The sequence below is a fragment of the Electrophorus electricus genome, chromosome 16 (genome assembly GCF_013358815.1).
Source record: "Electrophorus electricus isolate fEleEle1 chromosome 16, fEleEle1.pri, whole genome shotgun sequence".
In the NCBI taxonomy this organism is placed as follows: Eukaryota; Metazoa; Chordata; class Actinopteri; order Gymnotiformes; family Gymnotidae; genus Electrophorus; species Electrophorus electricus.
Window position 1 is genome coordinate 3,857,234 of NC_049550.1, and position 24,947 is coordinate 3,882,180.

Consider the following 24,947-nt stretch of genomic DNA (forward strand, 5'->3'; position numbering starts at 1 on the left):
GACCACCTTGTCAAGTTTAGAAGAGCAGTCATGCTAACCCTCTCTAAAGTTTATCTGTACCTAATCCCCACAGCAGAGCTCCTTCAGACTGTAGTCTAATGAAAGGCCACAAGACGAAGGGAGCCAGCGCACATGTGGGAGAACCAGGCATCGTTCGCTTCTCAGACAACTAACCTTTCCATTTGTATTCTTAATGTGACAACCCTGTCTCAAGAAAGAGGTCTGCAAAAGATCTGTTTCTCTTCACTTGCCCTTTACCCACTTGAAGCAAGCCCAGGAGCAGTGCCTGTATATGGCCTGTTTTGGTAAAACTACCTTTCCACCAGTCTCTCAAAACCATAAACAATGACTCGGTGACACTAAAGCTGTTCCCCTCGACCTCAGAGTGCATTCTAAAGAAAGTGCCAAAGGGATGGGCGTTCGCAGAACGCTTACATATCTGAGACGGCCTATGACGTTTCAACACTCAAGTCTAAAAGTGTTTAGGAAACACTCAAAAGTGCCATAATGGTGAGACTGGCATCCTGAAAGCAGCTGTTGAATGGAACGTTCTGCCCTTGAGAATGGGCTCGGAGCCGCCAGCATAGGGGAGAAAGTCTGGGTTTTTGGGCTCCAGAGCCGGAGCTCGAGGGGGTCAAGTCCACATCCTCCCAACTCTCCTTTTGATGGAGCTTTTTTTTTTTCCCTCATTCCACAGCAGATCAGGGAAGATGGTGAACTGCAAACGCAGCAATTGCACTCTGCTCTGAAAAGCTCCTTGCCAGCATCTGAAAGGAAAGGGTGGCACAGGAGGTCGCACGTACAGTTTAGTTGGACCGCAGCCACAACAGACCCTGATTGCTTACCCGTGGCTGAGTAGGTGTGGGTGGGGGTACCTTTTTACTCATTGGCTTTTTTTTCTCCATACAGCAGTGAATTATTGACCTGTGTGACTTCACAGGTTCCCTTGAATACTTGACCATGTGAACATAATGGTGTGTGTGTGTGTGTGTGTGTGTGTGTGTGTGTGTGTGAGACATTATCTCCAGTGTTTATATGAAATAACCCATCACATTACCTGGAAAAGAGACGTCACAGATACGCAGTTGTAAAATAAAGAACCATAAGTGGCTTTCACTGAAGACTATGCTCATCGCTCCTCCTTTATCATGGATAGATGGCACAGTTGATGTTTGACAGCAGCCCCCACGAGTAATCATTTCATGTTGGAGGACCGTGCATGGGACAGGATGTGAGGTCACAGTGTCTGAAACCACACCGCTACTCCTGGGTAGAAACCTGACTTTCATCTGACACACACACATATACCCCGGTGGTACCAGATGGTTGACTGGGCATGCACAGATAAACAACCACAAAACACAATCCCCATGATAGAACTCAGAAGTCCCTCAGTCAGTCACAATTCCCCGTGACCCGAATAGGCTGAAAATGTGGGGACGTAGAAGCCTTGTGCCGGAGATTGCACAGTCCCTTTGACGCAGGCCACCTGGGCATGTGAGAATGAGACGAGCGCAGCGTGAAGCCATGTTCACGTTTTGCTTATGCCATTGTTACTGAATCCAAATCATTTTCTCAGAGTTTTGCGGAGGAAAAAAAAAACGCTAATTGTGCGCATAAAAACTTGAGCTTATGGCTCATGTGAAAGGGAAGAAGCACAATTCCACCGAGACGAACTGTCCAGCACCCACAGGCATGAAGTGAATGTTGAGTCCCTGTAATCGCGTAATGAAAAGTTACTCTCTGACTACTGTAAGCGCAGGCTAGTCCGAAAATCAGCTCTCGGCGAAGTATTTTCGGCGTGCCGCAGCACAACCGTGTTATTATAAAGCCTCTCATGCCTGTATTGAAGACCAGCCTCCGAATCAAGCTTGGGCGGGTTCCGTTCCGCGGTGCTGTTCTGACTTCGCCTTTCATGTGGTCCCTAAATCCTTAAAAAAAAATCCACCTTAAACCTAATTTGCTTTCGTCCCCTCTCATGGAAAACACTTTTAAAATAGATACATATATAGGTTATTGTTAACACTACGCGGCCCGCAAGAGCGTACTGTTAAACTGGGAGCTGTTCAGTTTCCTTTCTGCGTGTATGGCGAACATGAACTGAGATTTAGGGCGCCGGTACACGTTACAGGTCGGGCTGCCAGCACAGAGCATCTGATAGCGTTTGCAGACATCAGCAAATTTTCCCCTGCTCGGCTGCACCGCCGAACGGCGCCCGGGGCGCTCGCCTCGCTCGCTCCGTCCCCCGCGGGTTACACCGAAGCACGAGCACAGTGAAACGTTTTACTACAGTTATATTATTATAAGATCTAACTTTTTAGGAAAGTTTTTTTTATTGTTAGAAAGTAACATTTCTCCATGTTATGCCAAACTCCGGCATTAAAAAAAATTGGCTTGTGGCGCGCGTATGGTCCACACGCGCGTGACTATGTTCGGAAGAGCGTGCGCGGCTCTCGAGTGAAGGGAGGCGGCCAAGAAGCTCCGTGTAACGCGATAGCTGTGCAGCTCCGGAAAGCTATTCCACAAACTCTCTCTCTCTCTCCCTTTCTCCCTCCCTCTCTCCATCTCTCTCTCACTCCCTCCCTCTTTCTCTCCCTCTCTCTCACGCAAACACACACACGCTTCTCCAGCATACGGCGACACGGCCAGAGCGACGCTGGTTATACTGAGAGCAGGCGGACGCGCTTGTATGTTTCAACGCACCGAACACGCTGCGTAACGCCAGCGGAGCCTCCGGGAAGACCGGCGTGAGTCGCTTTCACAGTTCGGAAAGAACTTGGGGATATTTACCGTTTTTATAAACCACTTAAGGAGCACGAAATCGGCATAAAACACAGGCGAGGATCCCCAGAAGCACACGGTTTGACCTGAGGATTACGGGCGCTGTGAGGATTCGAGCCTGCGGTCCTTTAGGGAAACTATTAGTCTTCGGGCAACGCTTGATCCGAATGAGTTTATATGGAGTGTGTTTCAGCTGGTCCGCTTTCCTGCGATGACAACTACAACGTGCCACTCGAATGAGCTGTAGACAGTTTGCAGTAACAACGCGCCGAAGTTCTCCGATGAGCTCGTCACTGACTTTAAGTGAACAGGTTTGAAAAGGAAAACAAAGAAAGGCAACGTTTTATAAAACACCAGCCGGCTCTTCCTAAAAGGAGAACCCTGGGAAGCTGAACGAGAGCACATCTCGGGGCTGACAACGGAACGGACAAGATGGATATGTTGCTATCACTTCACCACATTGCACTCATCTTTTGTTTCGCCTTGAAAGCCAGTGGAGAAGAAGGTAAGATTGCTTTTTGGCGGTTGTAAGTCACGCATCTCCGCATGACACAAACTCCCTTCCAGCGATGGAAGTTGAAATGGCAAAAGGCAATTTACTCCTAAATGGCAAACGTTCGTCTTCTGGCGAGTCAACCGAATATTTCAGATGAACTTGGAAATATTTGACAGCCGCAGAATTACACCGTGGAGATGTAATGTTCTGCAATAAACATCGATCTTCTGGAAAAAAACAAAACAAACAAACAAACAAAAAAACAGCATTGCTAGACTTCCTTCAGATCTGTGTCTTATACAAATATTTTGTGAAAAATCTGCGCCATATCGTATCCTTGTGCACTTTATCCACAAATGAAGTTCTCTCTCAGTTTTCCAGTCCAAATAAAACGCTTCCTAGACGATTATTCGAACAATTCTTATTGTACATCACAGTGTACAGAAATCGAACGAGATTAAGTTAGTTACCCGCTTCAGAAACGCTAGTAGTTTCATCACTTATTTCTTTATAGACTACCCTCAACCCCCCACCCCCCCAAAAACCCTAAAACTCGACAAGGCTTGTTTAACAATAATAACGTTTCTATCTAATAATGAGGCGCACGATAATGTTTCTCAGCCTGTTGGTGTAAACCGATGCCATGCAGACATGCAGACTGAAAATCGTTGGTGATTAATTTTGATGAATGGTGGCAGACCCCTGGCGTCTAGTTAGACAGAGAAAGGTAGGGTTTCACTATAACCGTAGCACCAGTGATTACTACTCTCCTATATATCGACAGCGTTCAATCAAACGAAACCTATAATAATAATAATAATAATAATAATAATAATAATAATAATAATAATAATAATAACAATAATAATACTAAGGAGAAATGTCGAGAAGATACTCTGTCTACGAGGGCTATGACAAGAATGGCAATAATTCATGAAAATGATTTATTTCAATCAATCAATCAATCAATCAATCAATCAATCAATCAATCAATCAACCAGCTAAACAGCTTGAATATCTTTAAATGCATTTATAGGCAATGTGTTACGCCGGTGCTGCTCATGACGGAGATTTCCAAACGCAAAGCGCACCCAGGTCGTACAGTTCGTGTTCCCCGTGCGATAAAGTGCGTGGGACGCAGGCCAGTGTCTCTCACACGAGGTGCACATTAGCCTTTGAAGCTTTAATCGCGTTCCTCTTCCTCTAAAATAGTTAAACAACGGTCCATTTCAAACTATCAAACAGGCTGCATAATTATTGCGACCGTGACGCAAGTTATTATCGCTAGGACAGATAATCATCTTCAGCTAGACGTGTTTTTCTTTTCTTTTCCTTTCTTGCGTTTCTCCGAATTGATGTGCAACCCCTCGGTAAAAGCACATAAATAAGTGGCGGCAGATAAGTCACTACTGAAAAGCCTGACCGAGAGCTTATGGGACACCGTGCTCATAAGAATACTTTTGTAAAACGTTTTCAGTGCAGAGGCATACGAGAGTGAGAGTTGGGAAAAACTGTTGCATTTCCCTAATTCTCTCAATAAGCCGCTCGGTGTTTAAAAAGAGAGACTAGTTTACTACTTGTTCATATTAAGTAGTAAATGTTTGATATGTTCTGGAACAACCTGCCGGGCGCTTTCGGCTTTCGCTGACGCACCGCGGCGTCCGCGCGGCGCCCGTTTGCAAGAAGTTAAGGACAAGTTAAGGACAAGGACATGTGTCATTCGGGTGGGTACGCTGAGTTTCCGATCGGCCACGCTGGGTGGTCTTTTGCGTCTCGTTCAGGTTGGACAGTTCATTTGCTAATGGCATGCTGCGGGCAAGGCAGATGAAAGGAACAGCCAAGGCGACGAAGAGCTGGCGTCGGGCTGCGCTAGCGGAGGAATAGCTTCGGACAAAAACTTGGCTCAGGTGCAGTATCAACGTGTTAATGCAACAGCAGGAGAAGAGGACGGTTAAGACGGATGGGGAAGGCCTCTCAAAAGGAGTGGCAAATAGAAGCGCAACAGCAAAGTCAAATAAAAGAGGTGCCAACAGAAATGGGAGAGAATGAATTGAGAATGAATTGAGATTTAGTGAGAGGAGAGACCTCAGATTTACACATTTCTAAAAACTACATGTAAGCACATATATTAGCAATCACAAGGCACACTGTTTCCAGCTGATAATTAGGCGCACGGAGGCTTGTGCACGCCACTGAAATCTTTGAACCTTATTTTCCAAGCTGTCTCTCATAAGAATCAAGCACAGCCACAGCAAAAGAGCTGTGAAAACAAGGTCACACATTTGCATATGGGGCTGTAAACGACACCCCGCTAGGATCCCTGGGTACTGAAAATCCGTCCTCCCTTAATTCAGACTGCAATTAGAAATTAGATCAGAGTAAATAATGCAAGTGCCTCTCCCACCCCACACCGTTTAAAGGTCTTTGCGACGGAGGGGTGCGCAAGAGAGTCAGCGATCTGAAGTGCGCGTCGACTTGGTGAAGGATGAAAAGGGGCCGTTAAGGCGGACTTGGCATGTAGAGGTGCTGGGTTCTGCTCTTTTTACCGACAGCCCTGGGCCAGCTCCGTGAGCGGGGATTTTTCAGACTACTGTTTGATAAACGTGGGGTTAAAGACCAAAGGGTGTGCGCAAGCGTACATGGATGCATGTGCTTGTGTGTGTGTGTGTGTGCGTGTGTGTTCGAGAGCGATAGAGCAGCAAAAAGAATACAAGAGAGTGGGGTGCAGTACACAGTGCATGTGTGGGGATAGGGAAGAAGAGATAGAGAGACTCTAACAAGTATGATATATGACATACGTTATGATAAATCAAGCCCTACCAAGGAGTAGCAGACGGTAACAAAGGAACACGGGCGAGCAGGGAGCAGCACAAGGTGAACATGAAGGTAATGTTGGTTTTGTAAGCGCAACAGTGCTCCGGCTGGTTAGGGCTGTTGGGTGCTTGAGTTCTAATGGAAGTAACAAGGGAGCAAGGCAGAAGGAGAGAGAGAGAGACAGAAAGAGAGAGGGAAAGAGACAGAATGAGTGTGAGAGAGCCAGAAATAAAGAGAGGGAAAGAAAGGGAAAGATATTTAGAGAGAGATTTGGAGAGGGAGAGAAAGAGAATTGCATATGGGTTCATCCTCAGCTCGGCAAGGATGAATGGATCTGCACTGATTTCCTCACCGTGGGTGATAGCACTTTTTAATTAAGGTGCGAACGAGAGAAGGATGGAGAGAGAGAGAGAGAGAGCAGAGAGAAAGAATGATGGAGATTTATCATGGCCTCGCCACAGGCCTGCAACGATTCACCACTGTGACGATTCAGTACCGATTATTTTGTTAATAGAAATTAGTATAAGAGAACACACACACACACACACACTCTCAAAAATTTTACTCACCTCACAGATTTACTTAAAGCTCGGACCACCCACATAAAGTTGGCAAAAAGGATAATCTAAACATGCATTTACCAAATCTCTCTCTCTCTCTCTCTCTCTCTCTCTCTCTCTCTCTCTCTCTCTCTCTCTCTCTCTCTCTCTCTCTCTCTCACACACACACACACAACACACACACACACACACACACACACACACACACACACACACAAAACCCTGTTTGCACTCTGTCTCCACTTTAGGAAATGGTTCAGATTCTTAAAGCTGTTCTCTGGCTGCCTTGAGCCATATCCCCACTCCCACCTCCCCCAGGATGGCCTTGTCAAAAAAGCACCTAGATGGCCCTGCCCATGTACCCCCTGCCTGGCTTCATCCCCAACCAGTGCCTCAATGCAGCTTAACTACCTCACTCGGACAGAGAGGCACCAATGGGTGTAATCAGGGGGCAGAGCAATGTAGCCAGGGCGTGATCTCGCGCACGTGTGCCCACAGAGAGGCTCCCAGAAAAGTGCGAAAAGCCTCGAAATGGCAGTTGTGCTAAATGCTCACCTCATCTTGAGCACACCTTCCCTGAAGTGACGTAATAGCTTCTGCCCCACGTGCGGTGACCTCTGCCCTTGTGCACAGTAACCGACACGTTGGCTTCGAATGCTCTCCACCACTCAGTTCCATAGCAGGCCGTGAGAGAGCTTGTTTTCATGGGGAAATGTGTGCCTGCGCTATAAAACGTTCTACACAGGGCATTCTTTTCTCCGTGGATAAACTGTGTGGGCGCAAAGAAGACCCACTTTCAATGGGCAGAATTTTGTTGTTACAACAGGATCCAAGTGTAAGACTGTGAAAGTGTGTGTGTGTGTGTGTGGGGGGGGGGGAATCCCTTCCTTTCTGTATTCAAATTTCCATCGTTTCATGTCAGAAAATGGAGGACCCTGGGATAGCAACATGAGCATGTTTGGAAAATGAATCCATGGAGCTTTAAGGTGATGATCCTTGTCAGATCTCCGCTCACTCCAGACAGGAGCATACTCATGTGACCCTCCGGAAGCCCACCTTCACGTGACCATCCAGAATCTTGTTCGAACAGCTGTGAGGGCTGTTTTTCACAGCGATTTTGTGAGGTTTGCTTTTTATGCAGTGATGAGTTTTTCAACAGCAGCTTGACAGCTGTGTTCACTTGCATATTTGTGGAAAAACAGTGCCAGACCCAGAAATGTCACTCAAATCTCCCCTTTAGTCTGATCTTAGCATCTCCATGACCCCCTGCTGAGATATGTGTGCGTATGCGTGCGTGTGGGTGTTATTTTGCTTTCTCTTTTATCGTAAGGTACAAGAGGTACAAACCCCCCCCGTGTTCATCTGATGAAACGTCCACCAGTGATCACATGTAAAATCATATCCAGGTTTCCTCAAGAGACACTCATTTGCAGCTGATTTACACTGTGTGCTACACATCAGCCTAGCAAGGTGTTAAAGAGAAGAATGAAAGCTATACTACAAATGGTTGCTATGGAGAAATGCCTTTGTTAAAGTGAGTCTCGCTCCTAATCTGTGCTCTTTTTAGAATAATAATCATCAGAATGATACTCGCTACAGTGTGGGAGCGGTGAGCTCAAGGGTTATTATTTGTGCTAGCATTAGCTTTAGCGAGGGCCAGGCGTGTTTGTGGGAGATAACGAGGAGAGAGGGAAAGGAAATCGTCAGTGTCTGTTCAGGGTGGGGCGCTAGAAAAGAAGCTTTGTTATGCTGGATCTCATTACAGCTTTGGGGGTGACCCTTGAACCCCCAGACACAGAGTCTGTGTGTCACTTCCCGTCTTAGCTCTGAAGGCACGCTATGGGCAGGCTATTGTTCCTGGGAGGGGGAGAGATATGATCGGAGAATGGCTAAATGCTTGCAGGCTTCAATAATTAGATTGCAGGAATGCCTAGAATGATAGTTCTGGGGGTTTGGGGTTATTTTTGTAGCTTTTATATTTGAATGGTAGAGTTTTGTTACTGGTTTCAATTACTAGGTTGTAATTATGTTATGGCCATTGCTTACACTATCTGTTGGCTAACGTTTAATCATCTCTAATAGCTGTTTTGTGTGATTTTGTGTGATAAGCTTATCTATTATCTATTTGTTGCTCTCCCCGAGGTACATTTGATGTAATAGTTTATGTTCTTGATTTGTTTTGGCCCAAGAACATGAAATTGACAATAATTTGAATGATCTCGCCCTCCCTTTCTCTCTCTCTCTCTCTCTCTCTCTCTCTCTCTCTCGCTCACTCTCTCTCTATCCCCCTTTCTCCACCACCCAGGGGAGAAGTGCGGGGGACACCTGGACGCCAGCGACGCGGGTTACATCACGTCCCCTGGCTACCCGTTGGAGTACCCGCCGCACCAGAACTGCGAGTGGGTGATCACGGCCCCCGAGCCTACCCAGCGCATTGTGCTCAACTTCAACCCCCACTTTGAGCTGGAAAGGCTCAACTGCAGGTAGGCGGCAGGCGACTGCATGAGGGGCTCGTCCGGGAGGATCCGTAACCAGGTCTGGAGGGACGCTCACACCAAGGAGGGTTATGGGTTCAGACCAAAGCTAAAGGACTTATGGAAGAATAAGGTGCAGCTGGAGAGGAGGCTGTGTTGAAGGTTTTATGGTCCTGGACTCTAACCCACTTCAACCCCACCCCCACCTCCACCCCATGCCCACCTCCAAATCCTCCCGTAACCCCCATCTGTTTAAAATTAATTAAAATATTTTAAGGATTTTGCTTATGATGCTGAAATGGTGACTGAATGGAACTGAATGTGTGGTACGTGTCTGGGCGCGATTGTTTCAAATGTGTTAAAGAGGACTGTGCTGATTGTTGATGCAGGCATCATTTTGAACAATGAATTCTTTGTCTTTTGACTCATGATTTCAGTTCTTTTTTCTTTTTAATGATGGACTCGGTGCATTCTGATGCAGCCGGCCTGGCTACATGACAGTTGAAATTCCAGTCAAACCTTGCAAGACTTTAGATTAATTGGTCATTACTCTGAACGAAGCTAATCCCTAGCCTCATTTACTCTCCCTTTTTGATGCTTTATATTGTCTGTTAGTGGGTTTTCCTTCGGAACAAATTTTAAATCCTACCCACAGCTCCTCGCCCCCCGAGGGCCGGCGTGCATGTTAGTGTTGGGGGTTGGGTGACTCTCTCAATGGCATCCGGAACCTTCTAACAGTAAAATTAAAAAAAGACATTAAAAGACGCTGCCCCTGCATTTGACCAGAGCCCACACGGAAACCACTGATTTAGTTTACAGAAAGGAACCGATAGGGATTTGGCTGCAGTCATGATTCTGGACATTTCTGTGTGTTTCTGGTGGGGTGGGTGGACAGGGGGGTTATCTGTTATCTCCAGCCCAAAGCCAGAATGAAGGATGGCGTGAGAGAAACCAAAAGATGCCCGAAACCCAGGCCAAGTGCCTCCATCTTTCCCCTCGCTCCCTCTTCTCTGATTTGCGGTTGGGGGGGTGGAACATGAAGCCCGTGCCTCTTGCATCGCCTCGCTTCGGGACCCCCCCCATCGCCGCGGCGAGGGTGGGCCACGGGGAGGGGGTGGCGGGTTTCAGATCTGAAGCTTCACGAATGGAGCCAAACAAGCAGCCTGCCCTGGCGCGGGTTATCCACAGTCCCCGTCTCCCTGGATTGGCGGAATATGGAGGTTTCTAGGTCAGCATAGGATTTGGCGGGGGTAGAGCGCCCGAGGTGCTGATCCGGGCTGCAGCGGGAGCACAAGCTCCAGCAGATCAATAGGAGGAAGCACTGTGGCCAGCAAGCGCTCACTTGCGCGCTGCTCGTGCGCTTTACTATAAAGGCAATGCTACTGTTATCTTCCCGCAACATCTGTTCTAGAACACGGCATGCAAATTCCAGGCCGCCGGTCCGATTCTTGTGCACACTTGCATGCACTTGACTTGGACAAGCGTGCGTAACAACCGGGAACAATGATTACAGCTGCGTATTCTTGTGATTGCGCTCTAGTGGCGTATTAAATTCAGCGCATTATACTTATCCGGAGGCAACTGCTCATTTACCTTAGCAGTTGCACACTAAGTCATTACAGTAAAGCAGGTGTTTGAAAGGTCACATACAGAAATGCAGAGGTTAGAGGGTAGAAATGATTTATGGAAATATCATGTTTACTTAGAAGAACCAAAGCATAACCAGGAAGCCCTGGGCATGGCTGATCGACATTGCTTGTTGTGGTTGGTGACTGATTCATTAGTGTTAGGTCTGCAATTGAGCTGTTTAGTGGTGAGGTGGACCACACACAGTGTGTGTAAACCAATCCACAGAAACACACCATGTCTCCCTCTCTCTCTGTCATTCATGCACGCACACACACATATATATGCACTCACTCACACACACACACACACACACACACACACACACACACACACACACACACACACCCACCAGCCCTGAAGGACTTGTTTCACCCAGTTACACTGTGGAGATATTTGCTGCCATTCGTGATTTCGTGTGGCTTAGAAATAAGTGAACAATTACAGAGGAGCGACAAATGAAAGACCAAAAGCAAATGAATGATTGAAAGAAAAGGGAGTGCCACCCAAAAACCCCCGCCAAACCCATCGTCCTCCTCCTCCCCTCTCCTCCAATCCTGTCCTCCTCGACCTCCCCTCTCCTCCCCATCGCGCCTCACGCCGTATCTGTTTTTCTGCATGTGCTCTACAATGACTCATCGTCAGCGCACCAGAGCAGGCGTGATTGAAAGGCTCTGGCCAACTACACACACACACACGCACACACACACACACACAAACACAAAATTCCATTTGCATTCGCCCTGTACAATGGCATGGCTCCAAGTCACCCTGAGGGGCTGCTCTCTTACTGGGATCTTCTCACTCCCAGTGCTCAGGCCACACTGGGGCTCACCACTGTGCCTGGATAACACCCCCCCTCCTCCCCACACACACACCAACAAACACACCAACACACACTCACACACACACGCACAATTACTTTTCTGGAACTCATATAGTTAAGGCGCGTAAAGCTCTGGTAGCAATCACTTTTCCAAGAGCTCGGTAGTGTCGTCGCTCTCTGAGGAGCCACTTCAGCTGTGAATTTCAGGCCGGAAGATTCCAGCCGCCTGCCAAATGGCTCTTACCTCAGGGACTGTAAGCGGATTGATGTGAAATAAATGCAATAAAAAAAGTAGATGAAATCTCGGGCTATATCTTTAATGTCGTCCCCCTCCTTCTCCTCTGCCAGAGGGAAAGAGATGGATAACTGAGGCCTACTATGGCTATAGGTGCTGCGCTGTCTCCCTTTTGTTCTTTGTTTGTGTTTCTGTCTTTCGCATCCTTATTTTCTCACTGCAATATTCAGTCTTTATTCATGTCTTAACAGCCTCTTCATCCTTTTTGCTCTCTAGCTTCGTTCACTTTCGCTCTCCCTCTCTCTGTCTCTCACGTTCTCTCTCTTTCTCATTCTTTCCCTTTTTCTCCCTCTCCCTCTCTCTCCATTTTGCTTCTCTCTCCTTTTCCCTCCCCCTTCCTTTCCCTCTCGCGCTCTCTCTTCTCTCCATCTCTCCATCTCTCCCTCTCTCTCTTTCCCTGATGGATGTGTTTGAGGTATTTATTTCTCCCAGCAGGGGATTAAAGCATTGCGAGTGTATTCTCTTCACACCCCCACACTGATCTACACAAGACAAAGCCTTTACTGACACCTTAAACAGTCTCTCTCTCCTCCCTCTCTCTCTCTCTCTCTCGATCGCTCTTTCTCCTGCTCACCTTATTTTATTTCTACACGACTTGCATGAATATCACAGGCTGACAGGGGGGTGGGGTGTAAGCAAAGCACATAGGTGTTATTTCATTCTTTTATTTAAGTGCTGCTCCTGCTCACTGATGCTCGTGATACAAGCTAAACATACGAAAGCACATTTAGTGAGAGGCGGACGTGGAAGCGTGTACATGGACACAGTTAAACGCGACAGGTAACAGGTAACGGGCAACGGGCGACGCATGATGCATGACAGGCGCCGGGCGATGGGCTCGGTTCTTGGCCGGGGCCTTTCCCACAGCCTCATTAGCGGCAGAGTGCACGAAATCTCTGAGACAGTACAGGGTGAACGTGTTCGTGGGGGCGGGATCGATATGTGAGCCCCGCCCTGACGGAGCACAGCATGAGGACATGACTGACGAGATCACGGATCTCTTAACTAGAGGCTAGAAAAGTCACGTTCTGATATTCTGGTATTCAGAAGAGTGCTCACACCTAGTGCTGTACTCAGCACTACTGTAAACTCCTAAAGCAGCCTTTGAAACTAAACACTGTGTGTATGTGGAAAACCCTATTTCTTTGAACTTTATTTGTTTGGACACAGACATAGTAAAGTATATATGGATCCACATATTAATCCACTTCAAGGATTATCCACTAATCCACTTCAAGATCCATATCTAGATTTAAATTCCTTATTAGCTAAGTGGATTTTTTTTTTTACTCTAATGGTGTACTTGCATCAAATGTATTCTATATATATCCCAAATGTATCTGTTAGCCTATATTGTCTCTCTCTCTCTCTCTCTCTCTCTCTCTCTCTCTCTCTCTCTCTCTCTCTCTCTCTCTCTATATATATATATATATATATATATATATATATATATATATATATATAACCTTTTGAACTTTACTACAATTTTCTCTCTCTCTCTCTCTCTCTCTCTCTCTCTCTCTCTCTCTCTCTCATATATATATATATATATATATATATATATATATATATATATATATATATATATAATTTAGCCATTATTAGCCATTGGGCTTAGCATGTTAAGGCATTACTTTGAAAAGTGAATAATCTTTGTGAAATAGGTCAGTGGCATTTTTACTGGGGCATTACAGTGTCATTGACGGCTTTACTGCGCCATTGAAATGTCATGTGATTGATTCTTTTTTAGAGAATGGGAACTATATCATGAACCTGATATTGAATGAATAATCGATTTAAGCTAGCACAGAAAAAAATCAACTTCACCCCAACCACGCACACACCTGCAGACATGGAAACAAAGTGAAGAAAATAATTTTTTTCCGTTTCCCCCTGGTTTCGCCACCACTGTCTGCCTCGCTCATCCTGCCAGTGCGGAGAAGCTCTCCTCTTCCCGGCTCAGCTGAAGACGGCAGCTCCTCCCTTCTCCGAGGAGTGCTCCCCTGCACCTCCTTAATATTTCAGAGGCACTTATAGTGTATTAGCCCTAACCGCTTCGCCTCACCTCAGGGGACTGCCTTGCGGCTTTCTCTTAGCTTTACTTAATTTCAATTTCAGCGGCTTGGCCAGCAAGAGAGAGCACTTGGAACACATCCCAAAGCCACTCGGCCAGGAGCACAGGCGCATGAGAACGAGCGGACATCGGATCATCTGGAGTGGCGTGAGAGGATCAGGGACCGGCTAAACCACACTGGCGATTCTTGTGTAGAAACATCAGAGGTTGTAATGGACAAATTGTTCAATAAGATGATGAATCTATGTAGTGTTTGAGGGGAAAAGTGGACAGTGTGTGTGTGTGTGTGGGGGGGGGGGTAATTTGAATTTAATGCAAATTTGATCTTAAGTGAGATTTCAGTCAGCCTGCCCTTGTCTAGATTCTGCCTTTGGGCAATTCCTGACTAAATATTACAGTAGTCATCTGTACTTATTTACCAGACAGCTGGCTTGAAAAAGGAAACAGACATACCAGTCTGAGGTCTTCTGTGGAGAAGCCAAGTGTGAGGAGGTTGAAAGTCTAATGGGGACAGATAGGCATTACCCACCACGTTCCTGGGTGAGGGGTGGGAGCGACATCTCTCTCTTTTGCATTTCTCTTGGTATATAACTATGTGCACAGTCCCACTAACACCACAGAAGCAAGAGAATAAGCTCAGGGAAGCGTTCCCGCTGTGTCTGTCTCTTTCCCTCCCTCAGGAAGAGCTCGTCTTGGGGGGGGGGGGCGCAGACAGCGTCCGGCTCAAGGGAGCAGGTTGGGCTGAAAAATATGCCTGAACAACACAGAAGGTGTGAAAGCCAATTAGCTGTTGACAGGGAATTAGGAAGCCAGTGAGAGTTGAGCGACGGGAAAAGGCAGGAAGAGAGGAAAGGGAGATGGAGAGGAAGAGATAGAGAGAGAAACGAGCAGGGAGGAAGGGAGGCAGACTGACACATGTCTGAACATGAGACATGAGACACTCCTACACACACACACACACACACACACACACACACACACACGCACTCATTTCTCTCTGTCTAGGGAGGAATCATTTCAACTCACCAACCCCCTATTATATTGCACATACACAGACATTACACATTGCGTTGTTGTAAACAATACATTGTACATTGTTAATCCCAGTGAGCAGTGCAAAGCCTTTACAAAGCAAACCAGTTAAGCGTGAAACAGTGGACGCACATGACAGTGGACGCACGGTGACGTGACCACCGTGTTGGGGGGCAGGTGTCCGGCATATTTCCCCACCGTGGAAGTGGCTTCTGTCCCACAGGAGTGGTACCGAGAGGGTCAATATCCGTGTCTGACTCACTCGCTCATCTGTGCTAATCCACGACAGCTGAAAGCCTCAGCAAAATCAATTACAACCTAATTACACTCACACACAGTTTACAGCCCTTTATCTTTGGCATGTGTGTGAGTTTGAGTGTGCTGCAGCAAAATGGAGTGCTTTCTCTTCTTTCATATTCATATATATTCTATATATATATATATATATATATATATATATATATATATATATATATATATATATATATATATATATATATGTAGTGAGAGAGAGAGAGAGAGAGAGAGAGAGAGAGAGAGAGTCATAATTTTAGTGAAGTTACAACAATTGTACTTCACTACAATTTGGAATATGTTTTACAATACACCGCAGTTACTATAAATAATTATATACTTTAATTTATAGTTAGTTAGTCTGAAGTGCCCAGAAACAATGAAAAGCTAATTTACAGGCATCTCTTCCTGTAAATGGCAGCACAACACACACATGAAATTTCCACATCTCATCCAAACACTTCCATTTCAAAACTTATATATATGCTTTATATGTCAGTATCCTATCTAGGCTGATTGGAGGCTGAACCTCTTGAGTGTTGATTAGTTTCAGGTCTAAATTTGCACTCACTGGTGTACCTGAAGCCCCTTAGAGTGCAGTCAGCTGGTGGTGGTGCAGGGATTGGAGGAGGAACCAAGGAGTGCCAAACCTCTGCCACACCTGTGCCTCCATGTCAAACTCAGGGGCCTTATGTAGTGTCAGGTTTACACACACACACACACACACACACACACACACACACACACACAGACAGACATTCCGGGGCAGACGTGGAGTCAGGAATCATTCAGCCAGGCAGAAGAAGAGTGTACTGCAGGGTGGGAGGTTTGGGGTGGGGGGGGGTTCAAAAATGCACTTTGTCATGACTTTGTCCCCATGGGCCTGGTCTGAAGGCTGGCCACAGGCCCAATGAGCTGTGCCTCAGGGCAAAACGTCAGCAAAGACTTATGCACTCTCCACGGGCAGATCCAAATTTCAAGCCCAGACAAACGCTCTGTTCAGTGTTGCATAGAGAACTGTGGTCAGAAGTAGATACAGCATGTCACTGCTGCAGCTCGAAGGCTTAAAGCTTCAGTCTGTGTCTTCACAGCGGAAAGATTCGCCCAACCAGCAGAACTTTGCGGCTCCTATAAATAAACAAGCTGCTCTAATCGTTTAGCAGTCAACAGCCAACGGCATAAAAACAACGAAGGCTAGAAGTGACTTCATCTACTTATCATCCTTAGCAAATGAGTGGGAGAAATCCTCCCATTGGAGCTGAGGGTGGGAAATGATAGCTGTTCCTGGGAAGTACTGGATAATCACTGGCTAAATGGGCCTACAGTAAATGCACGTAAATTGAATGTCTGACCACGATTTGGGATGTTAGTTGGTCTGGTTGGCTTTTGAACCATGAAGCTAATATTGAGGTTAATAGCTGGGAAACAGGAATAGTTCTGGATTTTGGCCTCATTTCAGTTTTGATTTACAAGTAATAGCGGCATGTAGTGCTTCATTCATGCTTCTGTAGCGTAGAGGGCCATTGAGACACCCCGTGTGGATATTTTGGTACAGCATGAGATGTGGATGGAATGAGATTATTTTGCTGAGACAGCTGGGTTTTGTCTTCTGCTTCTGAAGTGACAACCAAGAATGTGTGCTTGCTGTAGGAAAGCAACAGGTTACTGTGGGTCAGAGGGGACCCTGGGTCAGTTTCAAACAAGCATCTCTCAAATTCCCTTCAGCTAAAAGTTCATTTGCTGCCCATTTAATATGACTTCAGGGTCTGCTCCTTCATTGCCCTGTTGTTCCTGTAAGCATGTCACACAACCATTGGCTCTGGACGTCCTTTGTAACCAAAATGTTTGGTTTTCCTCAAATGTCATCTGCATTTCCTTTTAACCTGTTTTGGTAGTGTTCGACTGGACCAGTTCCTGGTTGGGTTTATTGCTGGTTTTATTTACGTAGTTCACAGTGTGACTAGCCACACTCTGAAGGAAGTGTAGTGCTGTTCTACTGGCTCTGCTACCAGTCTGCCGCCACGCACCCTGCCGAACCAAATCTCAGTGGCCCTAAGGTAATCCAACTGCCTCTGCTCTCCTTCCCCTCCCAGGTACGACTTCATCGAGGTCCGAGACGGTGACTCGGACTCGGCCGACCTGCTGGGCAAGCACTGCAGCAACATCGCTCCTCCTGCTATCATCTCCTCAGGCCCTGTTCTCCACATCAAGTTTGTGTCTGACTACGCTCACCAGGGGGCAGGCTTCTCACTGCGCTATGAGATCCACAAGACAGGTGAGAGAACTCCCACCTGCTTCTCTGTGTAGGAGTGGGGCCCAAAGCCAGTGCCGAGCCCTTTCGTCGGAGTGGCTATTGGTCAAGACCTGTAGGACGCCCACCCACTCATTCGACAGACGACTCACATCTCAATATGCGCATCTCAGTATCACCTAATTCCAGACCCAAGACATTAAGAGGGGCTGCAAAACAACAAGGCAGATTAAAATTCAGATGCATTTTAGTTGTTTTCTTTTTTTTAGTAACATTTTTTTTATACTAGAAACTGCATATTTTAGATACAAAATATAGCTTGAGGAGTTGAATCTAAGAGGCAAAACGTAACATGTTGTCATTGTTCATCCTCCCCCACCCCATGATCAGACGTTCTTCTTAGCCGAGTATCAACCTGAGTATCAGTGTGTCAAACACAGGCTTTGGCTGCACAAGGATTTTTTGAAGGCTACAAATAGCTCAGGTGGTTCTTTCCTGCGATTTCAGGGCTGGCATCGGCATTGAAAAAAAAAGATAGGAAAAATGAAAAAACCTTGTAACTGTGTCAACCCCACACAACCTTTTCCTCCTGCTTCCGGAAGGTCGTGGGGTCTCCTGGCTACAGTGGCACAGGCCAAAGCACCTCCTTGAAATTACTAAAATGCTCCCAGACCAATTAAACATCAAGGGAAATGGTGAAGAAAGTACACTGAGTTTGGGGAAGGGGTGTTGGGGGGTGGTTGGGTGGGGGGGCGTTGTGGGCCGAAGAGGCAGGGTTGGGGTTGGGCGGCGGCTAAACGCTTGACTCTCTTTATCCCTCAGCAAACATGCCAGGAATGCCTGCCTAACTGGCCTCTGATCTCCTGTCCTTGGGGGATGAGCGGGCTGGTGAGGAGAGAAGATGACGGTCAGGGTTGGATGGCCGTGGAGGGCAGGGCTGCCCTGCTGGTAGACTGCAGGAGCAGCAAGCCTGAGAAGTGGCCCTGGACTGTGTTCAGTCACCGGCCGAATGGCAGTCTACAGGAGGACATTTAGTTCAACTAAAATTGCTTAGCAGACCCGTTCCTAGCATTAACTAGTCACTTTCTTTTTTTTTTTCTTTTTATGTGTTTTACTGTGGTTTAGGTCTTCTGAGTGCAGACTAAGTAGTAAGTTTATTCCTGCCCAAAAAAAATAAGTGTTTCCAGAAAATGAACTCAAAAGTATCTGATATATGTAATGATGACATTGTCACTGCCGTTACATCATAATATGAGCATACAGACCAAAAATCCGTGAATGACTTGGAGTGATTCCTTGGAAAAGGGGTGATACTATTGCCCTGGCCTTCCCCGATGGGTGTCACCTCCACCCATGCTTGTCTGTTTCCAGAGCTCGGTCAGCTCAGTCACGTAATATGACACATGACTAGTTTTGTACACTGACAAAGCACGACAGCCTGGTGTGAAGGCAAGCCACGTGTGTGGCATGTGTTTGTGTGTGCGGCATATGTTGCGTGCAGCTGGAGGAGACCCTTACTACCCGGTGCTACTGTGGGTGTTCACGCAGGTTCTAGGACAAGCACTTCAACCAAAGCCACAGTTTATAGGCAAAAACACAGGAGGGTGCCATGCAGACATGCAGAAGAGATGGGTTGTGTGTGTGTGTGTGGGGGGGGGGTGGGTGGGTGGAGAGAAACCACTACACCCTCCACATAGAGAGAGTTTTGTTTTGATCTTGCCACAGATTGAGCCGCTGAGCGCGTCCGCAAAATTGCATCTGTTTATGAGGGGAGGTGTCTTTGCCCAAGATATCTTTCTAAAGCATCTTTCTAAACACTCCTCTGAAGAGATGGACCATCACTGCTGCACTTGTCTGGAAGTGGGTACATCACATCGAATCCTCACCGGTCCCCACTGGCCTGCAGGAAGCGGGTACATAGCATCGAATCCTCCCTGGTTCCCACAGGCCGGCAGGAAGTCGACACGCCACTCTGTGGCCCGGCCGGACCAGCCCAGACGCTTTCTGACCCCCCTAAGGGAGTGACCAATCCCGTCTGTTCCTTTCATTTCATTCTCATTGGACAGCTGGGGCAGGGTGTTATGTAAGGTAGCAGCAAAGAGCCGACTGTTTGCGGCTGGTTGACTCTCCTCGGTTTTTGGCTGCTGGATCTCTAGTGTAAACTATAAGAGCGGTTGGGAGACACTCTGAGCACAGTAGAATAAGTAGTTTAACTGTAAGTATGAAGATTAACTGTTAGTATTGTAGAACTCTGTAGCAAGATTTGGGTTATTTACTCACAGCCAGAAAGACCCCTATTGTAAGAAACATCTGTAAATACCTTATAAGAATGCCACATATAATACCTATATAAAATGTGTCAAGTAACTACCATACTAAAATTATAAACTTATCTAATTTTTTAAATCTAAAATTATAATGATCATACATGATTTTATTTACAAATATTTTGCAAACAGGCAAACATAACATAACATGATATAGTATAGCTGCTCCACCAAGATGGCTTGGTCCCTCCAGACAACAGTAAGCAGTTCACATCTGGTTCTGATCAGTAGAGTTGGCTAAGAAGGTTTCTCACTGAATGTGATTCCCAGCAAAACCACAGCTGGAATCCAAAGTAATACAACTGGCCAATGATAGTGATAATGGTGGAGGAGAGGAGGTGGGCTCACATATAGTCCTCTTTGTTGCTGATCTAGTGTGATGCAAGTGGAATGTGGGTGTCTGTTAGGACCCCCCCCCCCCACACACACACACACACATACACACACACACCTACCTACCTACCTATCTGGACAGTTTCTTGTCTCCTTCAAGCAAATTCAAATTTTTCCTTTTATGGCACTGCATGAGGAGCAGGTTGGAACTGGCCAAAGGAAGCACACATTAATTCTCAACCTCCCAGGTACAGAGCTGTTTAAAAAATGTTGCAGAGAGAAATTTATTTAACCCCCCCTGCCCCTTATAAAAACTCCAGTCCTCGTATTAAGTCCTCAAAGCTTGACTCCTATGTGTTTACAGTGGGGGAGCTGATAATTAAAAGCATTAAAGGATTTAACCCATAACCCACTAGCCGGACTAATCTTGTTTATCTCTGACCCCCATTATACAGCCATCCTCTTTGAACCCTTCTGCTTTCCACTGGGGAATTAACTGAACCCCTCCTCCATCTCTCTTAGTCTCATCACACACCACCCAGAGGACAGTCCTGACCCCTTCCATGTACCCTGTTTTTCTGCCCCAGTTCAAGTCACGCACACCAACACGCCACCCCACCCCACCCCCGCCCCCACCCCCACCGATTCAGTCATGTGACCATGACGCTGTAGCTGTAGGCTATGGGGCCTTTGGGCCCAATGGTGGACACGACACTCTTCCCCTGTCTTCACCTGCGGTGGAGCAGTCTGGAGGTCATCCTGGTCACTCAGTGGAATTTACTGCCACATTAACAACAGCCTCAAGTCTCTCACTCTCTCTGTCTTCCTCTCCACTCAACCAGAAACCAATGGCCATTAAGACCCAGTGATTTAACTACCTGTCCATCGCTGTCTCTACGCTGGAAGGGACTATAGCTGTGGAAAGAGCCCTTAACTCTCAGCTGCTGGTAGATAGCGTCCACTGTCGACACATTGCCCACCAGCGCCAGTTATAATGACATGGGAATGTGCACCAGAGATGTTCAACCATGCGGTGCACTTCACATTCCCTTTTGGTTCAGGCACCTGTACTGGGAACTGCACTGGAAGCAACCGGTTCCCAGTCGCCGGCGCACTCACAGGACAGAGGTTAAGTTGTGAATTTCCCAGTTCCACTTAACCTCGTAAGAGGGGACACCGCACTCCAAAAACACTTCTGCTACAGGCCTTAAATTTGAGAATGTGTCTTTGTGTCATGCCTCATACGTTTAATCTCGAGTGATCGACAGGGTGAAACACATCATTCCACCCGTGGCTGAACAAAAGAAAGTTCTATATAATTGATTATGATTAGAATTATCTTTGTGCCTCTCCTCTGGGCTTCGAAGGTTCTTTGCAGAGTTTCTGGAGTTATAGTTCTTAGAGGTTGTTTGAGGTAAAGTGATCTGAAAGTGCAGAATAAGGCAGACAGACCACCAGGCTAGATGCTGCTCACTGGACTTTCATGCAAAGCAGGATATTCCCACCTAAGGCCACATGCCAGGTTTTTGCTCAGCAACTAACGCTGCTCCCATGCCCAGCCCAGGTGGGACGGTCATGGTAATGAGCTTATGTGTGGGCGGGGTGGAGGGTGTGGCCTGAAGAGCATGTGTGTGTGTTTGTGTGTGTGTATGTGCTTATGCGCTTGTGTGTGTGTCTATGTGTGTGTTATGCATGCTGTGTGTGTGTGTGTGTGTAGGATGTGTGATGTCAAACTGGGAGAGGAAGAGGGAAACAAGGTAGTTGAAGAAGTCTTCAACAGGACTGTCTACATCACACACACACACACACACACACACACACACACACACACACACACACACACACACACACACACACACACACACACACACACACACACACATATATATATATATATATATATATATATATATATACATCTTCAGGGGAATACAGTCTAGCACACACATACACATCTTCAGGGAAATACAATCTAGCACACACACACACACACGTATCTGGAATACAGTCTAGTGCTTTCTGATTCAGTATTAAAAAAGGAAAAAGCCCAGCAGTAGTCTCACATACACCCACACACAAACACACACACACACACACACACACACACACGTACACACACACACACGTACACACAGCACAGCACTGTGTGGATTTCACTGCTGATGTTTAGCTGCTGGAGGGTTCTCATTCCCCTAGCACTGACTGTACCACAGAGTGCTTGCTTCTGCTACCTGCCTCCACACACGATTATGGAGTGCTCTTAATATCAGCATTTGTGGCAGCAGAATGAAAGCAGGAAAATCATTTGCAAAAAAAAAATTTCAAAGACAACAATGCTAGAACCATCACATAGCTTTACATTTATATATATATATATATATATATATATATATGTGTGTGTGTGTGTGTGTGTGTGTGTGTGTGTGTGTGTGGGTGGGACAGAGATCGTATGGGTTTACACTGAGTACCATGCTAGAATCCTTTTTGGACATTAATCCGACAGTGGCACTTGCGTTCTTGCGCATGCACAGATTTGTGAGTGTGTGTTTGAGTGCCAGCACAGATGCCGTGGTCTGTAGTAGAAGCATTCGTCGAAGGACATATACTGTCCTTGTGTTTTACATTTAGCTTGTAAACACTCCAGGAGCCCGTTAGCTTTGGTTGCCTTTGCAAGAGTACAGAGACTGTATGTGGATGGTATCCAGAATTACCCACGATCCCTTGCTCTCTAGGTGTCTTGATCCTGTTCATAAATGGCCAAGTGTCTGAACAAAAATTCAGAAAAGAGGAAATGAGGAATAACACGCTTCAGAAATGTTACACAAGATTTGGGCTCACCAGGCTTCTTCAGCTCTTCTCTGCATCAACCTCTTAACCCCTAACCTCTTAACCCCTAACCTCTACTCTCTTTCTTGAGCCAATGATGGCATGGCTTTGGTAAACATGCTATGTGCTAATGTATGATCACTTTTTGAGTGGGTGGACATCCCATGAGCTGTTCTGTGCTGTCATGGAAAATAATATCCTTGGGCACGGCACCATATGTGAAAGAAGGAATGAGTGAAAAAGAATGAAAAGTGAACGAGAGAAAGGCAGAAAGAGAGAGAGAAAGAGAGAGAGGACTGAGCCTTGTGGTGGGCACTGTTCATTGATGTGCATTTCCACAATGACTCAGCACGTCTGCCTCATCTCTGAGAGGGAGCAGGGCAGTATGGGAAACTCGCACGAGCCGCATCTCTGCCTGAGATCAAGGTGCGCTACCTGCCACGCATAAATCTGCATATCAGATGAGCGGCAGGGCCCCAGTGGATGCCCACTCGGGCTTGTGCTTGCTGCGTGGCGCATCTCTCCCCCTTGATCCTTTGTTTTCTTGGCCCTTCATTTCTAACTCTACTTTCCTCTCTCTCTCTCTCTCTCTCTCTCTCTCTCTCTCTCTCTCTCCCTCCCCCAGCACCGTCTCCATTTCTCGCTTGTTACATTCTGTTGTTCTCCCTCTCTCTGCCAAGTTTAGTCCTCCTGTATCCACCCCTCCCCTCCCCCCCGGGACACCTGGGAAACACATGCAGAGAATGCTGAGCTGTCCCAAAAACAACCGGCCAGATGCAAAGAATCCTGCACTGTGCAGAAATCAACGCCCCAGATGTTTTCCAGGAGACTTACGAAATGTTTATGAAGCGTTGTGAGCAGGGCTTTTTTTTGGCAACAGTATGTTGTAGTGTTTTCAAATATTCACACATGCTGCTGAATCGATTAGAAACATATATATATATATATATATATATATATTTTTTTTTTTTTTTTTGCATACCAAGATGATGATAAATGCACTGCTGAAACTAATTTATTCTTGTTTCATTTACTTGGAGTTTTATGTTTTCTACAGTTTTTGTGGCGTTACCAGCAGCGGAATTTCATTCATCCCTCTCCTTCCATTGCATTCCAGGGTCGGAACACTGCTTCCGGAACTTCACCGCCTTGACGGGCGTGATCGAATCGCCCGACTTCCCTGACAAGTACCCGCACAACCTGGACTGCTCGTACATCATCTTCACCCCTCCCCAGACGGAGGTCACCCTCATCTTCAAGACCTTCGACCTGGAGAACGACCCCTTGCTGATGGCCGAGAGCGACTGCAAGTACGACTGGCTGGAGGTGTGGGACGGACTTCCTCAGGGTGAGACCCTGGATGCTTCAGAGGGTCCCTGTGTGCTTGGGGGTCATGTATTGGTGGGGTTGGGTTGGGGTGTTTCGCTTAGGAGGAAATGCACTCATTCAGGGAGATCCCACTAAAACCTAATGAGGAAAACTTCTTAGCTGGTTAAAAAAGTTCATTTCTGACATTTGTACATGATCCACAATATCAAGAAGTGCACTGTTCATCCAGAAAAGCTCAGTGTCCCCTGGGACTCACTGACTATTTTCACATTTAGGTCTAAATCTTGCTACAGTTTTAGTAGCTGTAAAATAATGAGTTTTCTCACTGTCCTACTACTTGCCACATAATCACTGACTGAATATTTCAAGCACTGACAAGCAGCAAGAGCTTGTTATACAGTATCATACTTATTTTCTGCCAAACGAACCACTAAATCCTCTCATAGCAAGTCAGCGGTGGTCTCCTGAGTGGGTGTGGAAGAGTTCCTTTTAGCTCAAGGTCGCACTTGTCGAGTTCTCCCTTCCTCTTAAGAAAATGTGTTGATCTGTAAAAGGCCATGGGCTTCCTCGATGACTTACTTCCTGTTTTTTCTCTTACCTCATCCACCA

General features: G+C 46.5%; 1 protein-coding gene across 2 annotated transcripts in view; it reads left to right on the top strand.

Moving 5' to 3' along the window:
- The first annotated feature begins 2,542 nt into the window (after positions 1–2,542).
- Positions 2,543–24,947, top strand: part of nrp2a (neuropilin 2a) — a 58,188-nt gene continuing 35,783 nt past the window's right edge. The window contains exons 1-4 of one of the 2 annotated variants that reach the window (XM_035534693.1): positions 2,543–3,286; positions 8,957–9,134; positions 17,366–17,547; positions 24,127–24,357. In XM_035534693.1, coding sequence (XP_035390586.1) covers positions 3,214–3,286; positions 8,957–9,134; positions 17,366–17,547; positions 24,127–24,357 — 664 coding nt within the window. In that variant the 5' untranslated portion in view covers positions 2,543–3,213. The remainder of the gene's footprint in view (positions 3,287–8,956; positions 9,135–17,365; positions 17,548–24,126; positions 24,358–24,947) is intronic. The other variant, XM_035534694.1, reaches the window with a different exon arrangement.